This window comes from Diplodia corticola (assembly GCF_001883845.1).
Source record: "Diplodia corticola strain CBS 112549 chromosome Unknown scaffold9, whole genome shotgun sequence".
Classification (NCBI taxonomy): Eukaryota; Fungi; Ascomycota; class Dothideomycetes; order Botryosphaeriales; family Botryosphaeriaceae; genus Diplodia; species Diplodia corticola.
Window position 1 is genome coordinate 48,503 of NW_017971488.1, and position 13,601 is coordinate 62,103.

General features: G+C 55.5%; 4 protein-coding genes across 4 annotated transcripts; 3 read left to right on the forward strand and 1 right to left on the reverse strand.

The window, feature by feature from the left end:
- Positions 1-58: 58 nt before the first annotated feature.
- On the forward strand, positions 59-1,270 carry BKCO1_900014 (uncharacterized protein; the record flags this gene model as incomplete). The annotated part of the gene is made up of 1 exon (XM_020279782.1): positions 59-1,270. The coding sequence occupies one exon, from the start codon at positions 59-61 to the stop codon at positions 1,268-1,270; it is 1,212 nt and encodes a 403-aa protein (XP_020133026.1).
- A 90-nt stretch (positions 1,271-1,360) lies between these two features.
- BKCO1_900015 (uncharacterized protein) lies at positions 1,361-1,759 on the forward strand (the record flags this gene model as incomplete). Its single annotated transcript, XM_020279793.1, has 1 exon — positions 1,361-1,759. One exon carries the CDS (start codon positions 1,361-1,363, stop codon positions 1,757-1,759), a length of 399 nt encoding a protein of 132 aa, XP_020133027.1.
- Positions 1,760-6,347: 4,588 nt separating this feature from the next.
- BKCO1_900016 (wd and tetratricopeptide repeat protein) lies at positions 6,348-9,918 on the forward strand (the record flags this gene model as incomplete). The annotated part of the gene is made up of 4 exons (XM_020279803.1): positions 6,348-6,508; positions 6,579-9,247; positions 9,298-9,716; positions 9,799-9,918. 4 exons carry the CDS (start codon positions 6,348-6,350, stop codon positions 9,916-9,918), a joined length of 3,369 nt encoding a protein of 1,122 aa, XP_020133198.1.
- A 1,140-nt stretch (positions 9,919-11,058) lies between these two features.
- BKCO1_900017 (serum paraoxonase lactonase 3) lies at positions 11,059-12,860 on the reverse strand (the record flags this gene model as incomplete). Its single annotated transcript, XM_020279814.1, has 3 exons — positions 11,059-12,246; positions 12,451-12,678; positions 12,834-12,860. The coding sequence occupies 3 exons, from the start codon at positions 12,858-12,860 to the stop codon at positions 11,059-11,061; spliced, it is 1,443 nt and encodes a 480-aa protein (XP_020133019.1).
- Between the last annotated feature and the right edge of the window lie 741 nt (positions 12,861-13,601).

The following is a 13,601-nucleotide window of genomic DNA, read 5'->3' on the forward strand; positions in this document are numbered from 1 at the left end:
TACGAGGTTTGAGTTAGGTAAACCAATCAGAGGTGGCCGAGCACTTGTCGACTCCGGAATGGTTGACTCCAGCGGGATGGATCCGGTATCCGTTGGTAGAGTAAGCGATGGCTCAGTGATCGAAAGCGAGAGGGATGCCAGCGAATCCGAGGATAACGACGAGGCCGACGACAATGAATCCAACGAAAACGACAATAGTACTGACTCCGTCAACAGCGGCAAGTCTGTTGCCAGTGAAGCTGACGATATCGAAGCTTCTGGAAGTGAGATTGATTGTTGCAGGTCTGATGGAAGCAAATCAGACGACAGTGAAATAGAATCCTGTGACACGGGCGTGAATGAGGTCGATGATACCGAATCCACCGGGACAGGACCCAGCGACAGCGAGATCGAAATCGATGCAAGCAAATCTGACAGCTGCGAACTCGATGACTCGGAGACTGACGAAAGAGAGTCCAGGGAAGCACTTTCGGACGGCGAGGATTCAGACGACGACAGCTCTGTAACCAATGAAGAAATAGAAGACAGACTCAGGCTCTCTGACGATGATGACGTGGAGCTAGATGGCGGCCGAGGTGCGATGTTGGTCATCAACATGGACGGAATGATCGCTGGGGCAGAGGGAGAGCTCGATGTTGTGCTCACGCCACTTGTCGAGGAGCTCGAGGAACTCGAAGCGGTTTCCGAAGACGAAAGCAAGAACGTAGAGCCTGCCAGATCAGTGCCGAAACTTAAAGATTCAGATGACTCGATCGAGCTTGCAGTGGTATCGAAAAGCGTGGAGAGATCAGATGCAGACGATTCGATCGAGCTTGAAGTGGTGTCGAAAAGTACGGAAGAAGAATCAGTCGCGGATGACTCGATCGAGCTTGAAGCGGCCTCGAGAAGTTCTGAAGAAACTTCGGTTGTAGATGACTCGATCGAGCTTGTAGCGGTCTCGAGAATTCCTGAAGAAACTTCGGTTGTTGATGACTCGATCGAGCTTGAAGTAGTCTCGAGCAGTCCCGAAGAAACTTCGGTTGTAGATGACTCGATCGAGCTTGAAGTAGTCTCGAGCAGTCCCGAAGAAACTTCGGTTGTAGATGACTCGATCGAACTCGAAATAGTGTCGGAAAGTGCAGAGGAGAGGTCAGAAAGGAACTTCGACGACGAAACTGCCTCCGTAGTGCTAGAAAATGCAACTGTAGGGACCGTCACGGATGAAGATTCCGAAGAAATCTCAGAGCTGGCAACAATGCTCCAGAACATGCTGGACGAAGACGATTTCTGAGGAATGTCAGAAGCGGGCACAGCACCCCAAAACATGCTTGACGACGAAGAAGCCTGAGGAATTTCAGAGGCGGGCACAGCGCCCCAGAACATGCTAGATGACGAAGAAGCCCTGGTACTGCTCATAGACGGGACGGCACCCCAGAACATGCTACTAGAGACTTTGGACCGAGAACTGCTCTCGGACGGGACAGCACCCCAAAACATGCTACTAGAAGTTTCTGACCGCAGGTTTCCGCTGGAGAGTCCCGTTGCACGACCGGACGAGGAGCGGCTAGATGAGGCGGTTCCTGGAACCAGATTCGACACGGGTGCGCTAACGACGTTCATGTTGCTGGAAGCCTCACCGCTGGCAGAAACGCTGCTGGAAGACGACCCCAGAAAAACGTTCGATGAGACGCTGATGCCTGAGGTGGAGCTGCTAGTCGAGGACAACAACAAACTGGACGGCACACTGTTGAAGGCATTGCTGCTGACGGAAGCCGATTGAGAGCCTATGCTAGATGGCCCAGAGCTGGCAGCTCCAGAATTGGCTGATGGAAGAGCAGTTCCAGCGCTGCTTGAGGATAAACTACTGGTGGCTGTGGTCGGAGTCAAAAGAGCGACGGCCTGCGAGTTGCTGGTAGATAGGCCCGCCAAGGATCCCTGGGAATTCAAGGAAGAAAGCTCAGACGCGACAGCACCGCTAGAAGAGCTTGTCGAGCCGGATGCAAATGAGCCGAAGAGAGACAAGGAAGAGACAGACGGTGATGGAAATCCTGAGGTGCTGCTTAGTCTGGAGCCCCCACTTGAGTTAGTTGTGCCTGGTCGGCTACTGCTTGGAGAAGTTGAAGCTCCAAGTGGTGTCAAGGCTGATGACGAGCTTGCAAGTGTAATCGGCTCATTGGAACTAAGTGTGCTGGATCCCGAAATTACACGGGTAGCACCTTGATCGATGATGGGGCCGGTAGAGGAACTTGAAGCAGACAAGGTTTCCACAGACAATGAGTTGACGGAGCTCAGTTGCCCACCAGACTCGAGACCGCCTAGAGTGGATGAGGTCGGAGCATTGGAAAATTCCAGGGCCGAAGCGCCAGTGGTACCTGCACTAAACGCGTTGCTGGGAGATACTGAAGCCGACGGGGATGATACCACCTCCGAACTGACAGTCCAAAAGACGAAGCTGCTCAAAGCGTCCAGAAAATCGGTGGATGAGCTTGTAGAGAAAGGGGACTCTTCCAACGGAAGACCACTTGATGATTCTGTCGCTACGCCACCTTCTGTCACCGGAGATGCAAAAGGGGGCAGGGATTCAGCAGTCGAGGTAGAAGACGGCAATACGGAGACAGGTATTAAAGTCGACTCATCGGGAGAAAAGCTGAATGTGGAACCGGCGGAGCCACTCGCTGAAAAAATGGAGCTGGGAAAGTCGGTGGGCAGGATCGAGACAGAAGGCGGGAAGGTTTGGCTTGGAAGAATGATGGTCGTGGTCGGAAGCGTTGAGGAACCGAGCGAGAATAGCGTCTGTGTCGCCGGGCCTGGTCTGTTCGTGGTTATGGTGCGGGACGAGGTGAGGCTGGTAGTCGTGGACCCGGTAACGACCGAGTCGAGGCGTGTCGGTACATCGGTAACGGTCAAGGTAAGACCGGGGAAGACGGCGAATTCTGTGGGGCGTCGAACGAAAGTGTCGACAAGTATGGGTTGCAACAGCACCCTGACCTGGACGTCGATCTCGAGAATTCTGTAGGGACGAGTATCACCGTCCTGGCGGGGGCGAAGGGCTGCGCCAGCCGCAAACGGCAGCAGCAGGCCCCCGACGAGGCCCCGTATGATCATGTCTAGCTGCTGTTAGTACCAATCGGGTCACACGCTACCTACGGGTCTTCGGTTAGCAAGGCGGAAAGAGCGTGAGGCGGGTGCCTTGAGCGAATGTGGAAAGCCAAAGCAGCTCGGAAACGAAAGGACGGGCGTGTGCTGGACGAGCAACCCAAGATCTGGCAGTTAGGAGTGTGCTGTCGCCCGGGAGTAGTCGGGCATTTTACATGTCGACAAGTGGCTTTGCAGCGTCGCGGCGGGCGCAAAAATGCGATCATCAAAACAAAGCAGCTTCGACTGGCATGGTGCCGCCAGACGAGCGGTGATTACGGTCTAACGTGCAAAAGCAGGCGACGTCGGAGGCGGAGCTCCCCCACGGCGGCATGGGACAAGGCAACCAGATTAGTGCCTTTTGCGGTTGGGATTGCCATGGCGTGGAATGAAGGCAGAAATATTGGCCATGCAAAAATGAGGCATAGGACCACATTGCACCGGGGACGTCGACAGGCGGTGCAGCGGACCAACGGCGGGGGAGATGCTGGATGTCGACAGAGCGCTGAGGTGCAGCCGGACATGATGATGCTGGGTAGGACGGCAACGGAGATGCAGCGGGTGGTGCGGGTGTGGGCGAAAAAACAAGCCCACGTGTCTTGGCGGGCTTAGCGAAAGCTTCCCAGGCAGCCACGCGGGAGCACCCGCTCCTTCTTCCATATCCGTCCAAGTCCGCCCACTTGCCGTCTGCTGGCCACCCCTTCGCTCTTCACGGACATTCTTCCGGACCGCTGGCCTCGCCTTTGCCGCCATGTTTACGCTCAATTTGAGTTCCGGCCCACGAGTGGCGCTGGCATGTCGGCCGTCCACCACCCTTATCGTACACCTTTGGGGCATAGCCTTGTACTACCTTCAGCTTTTTGTCCCAACCCTGGCCGCTCTGTGCCACACTAGACTGCCGCGGGACTGGATGCTTCTCGAATCCGAATCATCAGAGCCACCGTACCCGGACTACACAGACAATCGAAGTCAGCGTGCCGCTGTGTTTGCCTGCTTATATGTGTGCCTGCTTACGCATCTACCGGGGTATAGAGAGACGATGAGGTGACCTTTGCGTGCCATGGAAGGGGATCATCTCGTGCGACACACCATGCTACACTCTTTGCCGATGACTACAAAACAGGGGCTTCCACATCATCGATTCCGCGTCCATTGCCCGTTGCCGCAGCTGCTGGTGCTATCGCAAGCTCAAACCTCCCACTGTATCCGGGGCAACATCAAGAAGCCTTCGACCTGGCGGGATTGCCACCGCCGCCCGCATCTTCAACCGCTGCTACAGAGCTGGAAACCACCATCCGTCGAATGGCAACGCTCGCCTCCCTGCCGGCATCTACGCGCGTCCCGTCTGCATTCTTTTCCGTTGCCATCGCTCTACGCGCGAGGTGCCAACTTCCTTCACATGCCTCTTGTGCATCACTCAATCTCATACCTACTTGTTCGAGACGGACACATTTTCAGTATCATCTGACAGGCATACATAGAGTATCCGGGCTTCGCTGCTGTGATTGCGTGTCCGGTTGCGAGTGGTCCTGCCTCTACAACTCAACTCCATCAGTCCTCGGTTCGATCGATCCCGGGCGGAGCGCGCGCCCAGTGACTATGCTTTCTTTTTTTTTTCTCACTTGCTGTTGTAGTTGTAGTAGTTGTTGTTGTTGTCTCTTGGGCAATCAAGTGCTTCCCTCATGGTCACCACCACCGCCACCGCCGCCATAGTCACCACTACCATCCCAAGGATGGCATCGCCAGGGCCTTATGGATCTTGAAGCAGTATTATGCTATGGTTGAGGGATCACGTGTGGTATGATCGCGGTGTCTTCGCTGTTCTCGCGCAGGTAACTTGCCGGGGAAGCGAAATTGTTTGAACGACATCCCACAGAAACGGTTGTGGAGATCAAACTTTACGGAGGCGATATTTGGCGGCCTTCAATTCAAGCTAATCTAAGTTCAAATTCGTATGATCAACAAGTCACAGTTGGAAACGTAACCTTGAACAGCATTTCTACAAACTTGTCCGCATGAGATCTCCACAACTTTGTCCTTCCGCGCGTCATGCGCTGACTCACATGCCTTTTTCAAGTTTGGCAGCTTCCTTCCTAGCCTGGAAGGTGCCTTTAACAATCATAAATGGCGGCTCCGGAGAGACGCTGAACGCGTAAGCCAAATTGCTGGACAATCTCGAGTACTTGGCAGCAGTCCCTGACTGGGGATGCACTAGAAATACGGCGATACCTTGCAGATATGCTGTGGAGATGAAAAGTGTTCAGGGCGTAACCAAAAGTAACGGAGATGGGGGAAAGATGACCAAGGTGAGTTATTGCTGAGCGGAAAAGGCAGTCTAGAAACTACATTAGAGAGAGCGGGGATGTAAGCTTATAATGGATAACCTGAGAAATAATTACCCCAAATTCTAGCGAGAGGAGGAGTTCTATTAGGCCACAAAACGGAAGCCACCAGTGACAGCGGGATATGGCGAGCCTCGTCCGTCATGCTGGTGTACAAGGTGCAACTGTCCCCATTACTGTAAAATATCAATCTGAACGCAGGCAAACTTCCAATGGATTGCAGGCAAATAAGCCAGCAATCAGCATCTAGGTCTATAAAAGACTGGTAGATAGCATAAATACAATCTCTATTCGATCTATCAACTATTATAAGGTCCTTCATAACATCGGCGCTAGCGCATTAGTCTGACGCGCTTTAATTCCACGTGCTGACACGCAAGTGGACAGGATGGTGGCGGAAAGCATGATAATGCAACAAGTGGTTGGAGCCAGAATGGGGTTGAGGAAGAGCAGCGGTGAGGGAGAGGGCACCTGCCTGTATGCAGAAGTGAGGGCTCATCGGCTGCAGCACCTGGGGCAGGCTGCAGCTGCCATTTGTAGGTGGCCTGCTTATCGATAAGCCACCGGACCCGCTCCAACAGTTGCGTCAGTGTCCGTGTCAGTTGTTCGTTCCCTCTTCCTCTCGCCTGCGCCTGCGCACGTCTTGTGCTTGTTGCGCCGCCTGCTCCGTCTTCCACTGTCTGCAAAAGACCCAGCTCGCCGGTGCGCCCAGCGATGCGTCTTCAGGACCGCGACACTACTTTCCTCTCGGATTGAGCTCCAACGCCACTCCGAACGAGCTCCACACACCTTCGACCCGCCGGCGCTTCCGCCACTGAGCCCTTGCCGCCAGTCGCATCTTAGCCTCGTCTACCTCGTTCCGCGTTCCGAGCCGCAGCGCGGTGCCCCGGGATGAAGCGCCCTCTCTACAGCAAGCTGCTCAACCGCGAGCTCGGCCTGCGCAACACCAAGTACGAACGCGTGCTCGACATCTACGGCGACAGGCAATGGATCAACGATCTAGACATTGTAGACGAGCTCTCAGGTCACTCCGGCTGCGTCAACGCTCTTTGGTGAGTCCATCTGACTGAAGCCAGCCAACCCCGCCCTGTTCATGCGTTGCTGACATTCGATTCCTCACAGCTGGTCCAAGTCCGGCCAGCTTCTGGCATCAGGCTCAGATGATCAGCACGTCAACATCCATTCCTACCTGCCCCACTCCTCCGACAAGCAATTCGACTTCACCACCACCATTTCTACAGGACACTGCGCCAACATCTTCTCCGTCAAGTTCATGCCTTACACCAATGATCGTACAATCGTGACCGCCTCTGGCGACGCCGAAGTCCGTATCTTCGATATCGAGTATGCTGGAAGCTCTGGCGTTCCTTCGGCGCCGCCGAACACATCTGGTCGTGCCAGGGGACTGAATACTGTATATGACGGCGTACGCTACCTCAGCGATAACTCGGCCAACTGCAAGGTCTTCCGTTCGCACAGCGACAGAGTCAAGAGAATCGTCACCGAGTCCTCACCTTGGCTCTTTTTAACATGCTCAGAAGACGGCGAAGTGCGCCAGTGGGACATTCGCCAGCCCGCTTCCCAGTACCCGCCTTCCAGCTCCATGGCCAGGCGTGCCTCCAATGATGATAACGTTCCGCCTCCTCTTATCTCTTACAAGCGCTACCACCTTGACCTGAACACCATCTCATGCTCGCCCAGTCAGCCTCATTACATTGCACTAGGAGGCGCTCACTTGCACTGCTTTCTGCACGATCGGCGCATGACCGGCCGTGATAAGCTTCGCGAGAAGGGCGCTCCGCTCTCACCGGGGAAGCTCTCTGAACACGACAACGAGCTGATGAGACAGGCTACTCAATGCGTTCGGAAGTTTGCACCCCACGGCCAGAAGCGCATGAAGCGTACAGACAATGGCCACATCACAGCTTGCAAGATCAGCGACCACAATCCGAACGAGATGATTGTGAGTTGGTCAGGAGAATGGATCTACAGCTTTGACCTTGTCCACAGCCCTGATGCTACTGAGAAAGAAGAGCAGCCCACACCCAAGTCTACCAGGGCCAGTAGCCGGGCAAAGGAGTCAAAGGACCGGAAGAGGAAGAGAGCTAGGACGGGGGTGTCTCAGGAAAGTACAGAACGGGCTGGATCGAGGCCACGCACTGGCGATGGTTCGGCGGAAGAGGATGAGGAAATGTCACTCATGGTGCACTACGAGAACGGCCAGCGCGAGGAGATCCCAATCGACCCCCCGCGCGCACGAAGCCCCATCTCAGAAGCTCGTGAGGCCGTCCTTCCCGAGACTCAGAAGCAAAGCTTCCGCATCGCTAAGAATGTTGTTGCAATGCGCAAGAACCTCTTCACGCTAGGAACCCGCGGTTCGACTTCAGATTCTGACCCTACCGGCTACGCCGTGCCCTTGACATCAGTCCTTGGTTATGCTGCTGCCGTCTTACCACAAATGGATGAGATCTCGCGCGACTGGCGTTATCCGGTCAATCCTTTGGATGTCGATGTGAGATTCCAGAACAATCTTCGTGAGAGGCGCGGGGCAGCCCGGCGCTTTGTCCAAGCGGCAGGAACATTGTCGAGAGTCCTTGGTGGAAGGTTACGCACTGCTGGCGGTAACAACAATGCTGCCCTATCGCCCTTTGAGAAGATCGTGCCGGCTCCCCGTGAAGCTCACGATATACCCCGCCATGAACAGTTTGGATACGACTTCCTCAAGGCCATTCTGCTTTGGCTGGATAGCGGCGTTGGAGCGTTGCTCGAAGGGTTCACGAGGCCTTCAGATGTGACCCGTACCCATCCTCGTTACCCCGTCCCGAGAGACTCCGGCATTGATGCTATTGACGAGGTCTTGATTCCGTATCTACTGGAGATTGCCAGCGACACGCCAATCATCAACATCGATACCTCGCGTTTTGAGACGGACGAAAATCGCGTCGTTTTTTCCACCGAAAAAGCTGCTGTCATATCCTTTGCGCAGGCGCTCAAGATACCTTTTGCAGACTTATCGAGCGCAGTCGTCCCGGCTTCCCCCGGCGGTGGAGGCGGTAGCTCTGCCCCTGAGGCCATCGGAGCGCAAGACCGAAAAGCGGCCCTGAGGTTCTGGGGATTTAAGGTCGGGAGGGGTGTTCTGATGAACGCTGGTCAGAGCGTCGACTTCGCCCTTGTAGACACCGCTTTCGGAGGACTAGGCAGGGGTGATGCGAGCGTAAGACAAGATGAGGCCAGGATTCGCAGAGCTTGGCAGAACATTGATCCCGACGAAGACGAGGAGGTCGTGGAAAGTGCTCGACTTGTTCGCCGCACTAGAACATCTGCGTCCGAAAACGGAGATGCTGCGGATGATGGAGAGAACGCGGGAAGCGAAGAGGAGCCCTTACTTCTGGACGAACTCAGCGAGATCATCGCTGGACATAATGAGGGCCAACAAGATGATGAGAACGAAGACGACGATGATGCAGGCGATGACGATGACCGGTCGGAAGATGAGAGTGATGAAGATGACGACGACGATGATGGGCCCACCAGCATTCTATTCCGTTCTGCATTCGAACGTTCAAGGTTGAAAGAGAAAGTTGAGGTTGATAAACCTTGTTTACCGCATACTCGTCAATACCGCGGTCACTGTAATGTTAAGACTGTCAAGGATGTCAACTTCTTTGGCTTGGAGGATGAGTATGTCGTCAGCGGTAGTGATTCCGGTCACGTCTTTATCTGGGATAAGAAGACCATGCAGATCGTCAACATCCTCGAGGGCGACGGAGAGGTTGTCAACGTGGTCCAAGGTACTAAAGTCTCTTTTCCCTATCCCTTTCAATCCTTCTGACTGTTCTAGGTCATCCATACGAGCCTATGATAGCGGTATCTGGCATCGATCATACCGTCAAGGTCTTCAGTCCCGATGCGCGTGCTCGCAGGAACGCTCGTCTCGGCATCGGCGTCACTCCCGGTGACGCTTCGCAGTTCTCGTCCATCTCTTTCGGTCGCTTACGCCGTGCCCGTCCGTCTCATTCTCAGCCGTCCGCCGAGGACGTTGATACGACCAGGGTCCCTGAAGGCGATGAAGATGAAGACAAGGATGCCACGAGTAACGGGCTTCCTAGTCGCCGCCGCATGCATGACGAGTATCGCATCACGTCTGAAAATGACGTCAACCGCGTTGGCGGAAGCCGTGAGAATTTCATTACTGTGAGTATCCGTCATCTGCCGGACCGCATCTACTATCCCTTCATCCTTATTGCTGGTGCCCTCGGCGTCAGTTTGAGGCACGCCTAGAACACTCTTACCCCATCCTTTTGGACAATTGAAGGAGAGACACTGAGCTACGTCTACACAGCGCGGAATGCTCGCCGAGCTGGCCCAACGTTTCTACATGAATCCGGATGGCGACGACGATGATCCAGATGGAGGTCCACATCAAATAATAGTCAGTGAGGAGAATTGCACGGTAATGTGATAGAGGGCGGGCGGAACTTGACAAGGGGACAAAATGCGGGAAGAAACGAACATATTCGAGAACTCGGAAAGAATGCTATAACCGTCATTTATTTTCCTCCATGTCTTCCACCACCCAGCCCATTCTTTTTCTGCCTTTCTTTGTGCGAAATTCGCGACTTTTACGTTGATTCACACATCTCCTCCCTCTTTCTTTTCCTATTCACTCCTTCAGGACCCGACCGCTTAACGACCCTTCAAGATCGCCTTGCGCGATGACATATACACCGACGTTGCACCTAGCAATCGCCATAGCAAGCTCATCATGTTCATGCCGTATGGAGGACGCTGGACGCGTCGTTTGCGCTTTTAGCCGGCTGGGCAGGAAACTCTTGCGTGCGCTTCACTGATATGCCAGTGAGGAGGGTGGCGAGCCGGGAGGTGCGGGTTACCGACGAGGAATATGCGGGTGATCGATTCTATGGGTGGTTCTTGTGGAATGATTGAGTGTTTTGTTTCCTTTCTATCTCTCTTTTTTCTTTCTTTTTGGTTTGCACTCCGGGGGTCTGCAACGGGAGGGTATTGTTTGTTGGAGGTGCCGTCATGGTTCTTAAAAGAGCAGGGAGGGAATTTGGAGCTATACATGTTCTGTACAATCGGAGGAGGCTGGCTGCTCGCTGTGTTGGTTAGATGGCGCATATTTACGATGGTAATTGATCTTCCTTTCCGTAATCACATCTTTGTTGATTGTTGCTTGCTTGCCGGATCTTTTCCGTTCTTCTTTTCCATCTCGTCAATTGGGGGACTTGGTCGAGGTTCGTTCGTTAGCAATGAGATGAGATGAAACCAAGTGTGAAGCCGTTCCAGTGTTTGTTAGTCGTGTTCTGCAAAACTTTGTGACTTGAGTCCCTTGGCTCAATTCACTCGAGACGGTCTAGAAATGTCGGCTTGTTAACTGGTCTCTCAACTTCAACAACGTGTGATCTTTCGCTTTTTTACTCCGACAATCGAGGACAAACCAAGCGCCGCCGCCAGTTGTCACGCTATTCCCAACACCATCTATCTGTGCCCGTTGAAAACAACCCTAGGTACAGTTTCACAAAACAAAGGACACATCACAACATGACTCCCTTTCCCCGCTCCTGCCGCCCTGATCTACTACCTACTCCTTAGCAACAAGCACGCCCTTCTCATACAACCCCACAACCAACACAACCCCCTCCTTCAAATCCCTCGCCGCCGTACAGCTCGACCCAAACTCCGACCCCACATACAACTCCTTCCACTCGCCCGTCGCCTCGCCCGTCCGCTCGTCGACCAGCAGCTCGCCCACCCAACTCGGCGACGTCGCGTCGAACCCTCCCACGCACCGCTCCAGCCGGCCCTTCTCCTCCTCCGTCATGACCACCTCGACCGTCTTCTTCTCGACCGCCGCGGCCACGTCTTCCTGGTCCGACATCAGCATCGGGTCCTGCTGCACGACGTTGTCCTCGCCGAGCTTCCTCTCGACCTCCTGCTCGGCGGCCAACGCGATGGCGTGCGCCTTGGCGCGCAGAGAGAGGCAGTCGGCGCGGAAGGCGACGGTGGCGGTGAGGGCGCCGGGGCGGGGGTGCCCGGCGGCGAGGAGGCGGCCGCGCGAGTCGACCGAGAGGTTGTCGAGCATGGCCGGGGCGAAGATCTTGTCCTTGAACGCGAGGGAGATGGTGCCGTCGGTGCCATCGTCGGCGGTGGTGGAGGACGTGATGTTGTACAGGCGGACGGCGCGGCCGTTGGTCGAGGCGACGGCGAGGGTGCGGCCGGCGTCGAGGACGGCGACGCCGTTGGCGAAGGGGATGTTGGCCGCGACTTGGGTGACGGCGATGGCGGCCGGGTCGAGGGCGAGCGGGCCGTCGTCGCCGTCGTCGCGCGGGGGGAGCGTCGAGGGCAGCGTGACTTGCACGACGCTGCCGCCTGGCAGCGCGCCGTACGTCTCCAGCTTGTTCAGGATGAAGTGGTCGCGCGCGCGGACGCGGTGGTCGTTGGTGACGAGGAAGCTGGTCGCGTTGAGGGCGTGGATGCTGTTGGGCGTCCAGAGCGCAGGGTGCGACACGCTCGCCCGGTGCGTGGCTGATGCCCGCCCGAATCCGCCCCAGGGCACGTAGTCGAAGATTTCGATCGTGGGGCCGGATGAGGCGTGGTTTGTGACGAAGAGCGTTGCCGATTCTTCGTGGTACTCGATGCCCAGCGGGTGGAAGTCGACTGAGCCGCGCGAGCCGAAGTTCTCGAGCGCGAGCGGCTGCGGGTACGAGTCGGGGTTGCTGTAGAACCATTGGAAGATGGCGCCCGGTTGCGTAGGGTCGAGGAAGGTGCCCTGGAAGAGGTGATTAGCTATGTATGAGCCTGCTGAGATTTATTTGGTGGTGCCATCCGCCGAGCCCTCTCGTCTCGAGCCTGAAAATTCAGGACCAATGCCGGCGGAGCGGAGCGGATTGAACGTCCGCCTATCTCAAGGCTTCGTTCTTCCTCCAATTCCCTAGTTTTCTGTTCGAAAAGCGATCCGGGGTGTGTATCTCACCATGACGGTATTCCACGCATCGCGCTGCGGGTCACAGCTCAGGATGGCGACACCCTGGTCCTCCAGCACGACGACATCCTCGCAGTTCTTGAGGATATCCTGGTGCTTTATCTGCTGCTCCTTAAAGGTGGTCGTGTGCTTCAGGGACGCGACGTCCGCGGTGACGAGCTGGAGGGTACCGACGCGCCATGACAGCTCCGGCCAAAGGAGGGCGACGCCGCCGAGGGCCTATTGCGTGATCCAATGTCAGTGTTCGTTGTCTGTAAGATGGAGGGCGTGCCGTCGAGCTTCAATTGCGGTGGCATGACCGCGACGAAGACGGGGCGGGATAGATTGCGGGATTGTCGGGTAGGTAAGAAAGGGAAGCTCCTGAGGCAACGTACCACGGCTGGAAGAATCTTGCCCAACATTGCTGATATTTTGTTCAGCTACCTTGGGGACGGGGAGTATGAAGAAGGGAGGAGAGAAGAGAGGACACGAGGCAGAACATGACGGGGCAACGAATCAGTGGGTTTAAGTACGTTAGAGGGAGCAGGGAGCTGTGATGGTGGGGATCTGCACATGCGGGCATCCTCCGTGGCCGACGTGGGGAAAGCGGCACGAGCAGGGGTCCAAAAGCCTTAATCGTGCCCTCAGCTCTCGGCCTTCGTGTTGTCCGAGGTAAACCACCCATCGCAGCATTCGTACGTAGGAGGACGGACAATGGACGAGTAAAGCTATCACGAATTAATTTCTACATTGCTAGCTTCTCGAAGCCGGCGCTTGCTTCCACGGGGCTTTCCATGCGCTCCAAGCTATGACACCCTGAAACCCGCCTGAGCTCCTCACCGCCCTATCAGCGCCCGGCAATTTCCCGACTCAATCAATTTGCTTCTTCAGCCCAGCGTTTTTTACCCGCGAAACTCCCCAACATCCCATATATTTACAGATAATCACTGGCCCGAGCACGGCTCTTTCCCCCGTCTTCCTTTTTCGCTGGCGTTTCGCTCCGGCTTCTGCTTCTGCTCCTCGACACACTGACTGACGGACTCCTGCGCCTTGCGCCACTAGCCTTCGACCTGGGAGGCGGCGAAGCCTCCACCGAACTAGTGTTCCGCCTGCGAGCGCGACGGTCATCTCTATCCGCGCGGGAACTCCTGTCCTCGCGGCTG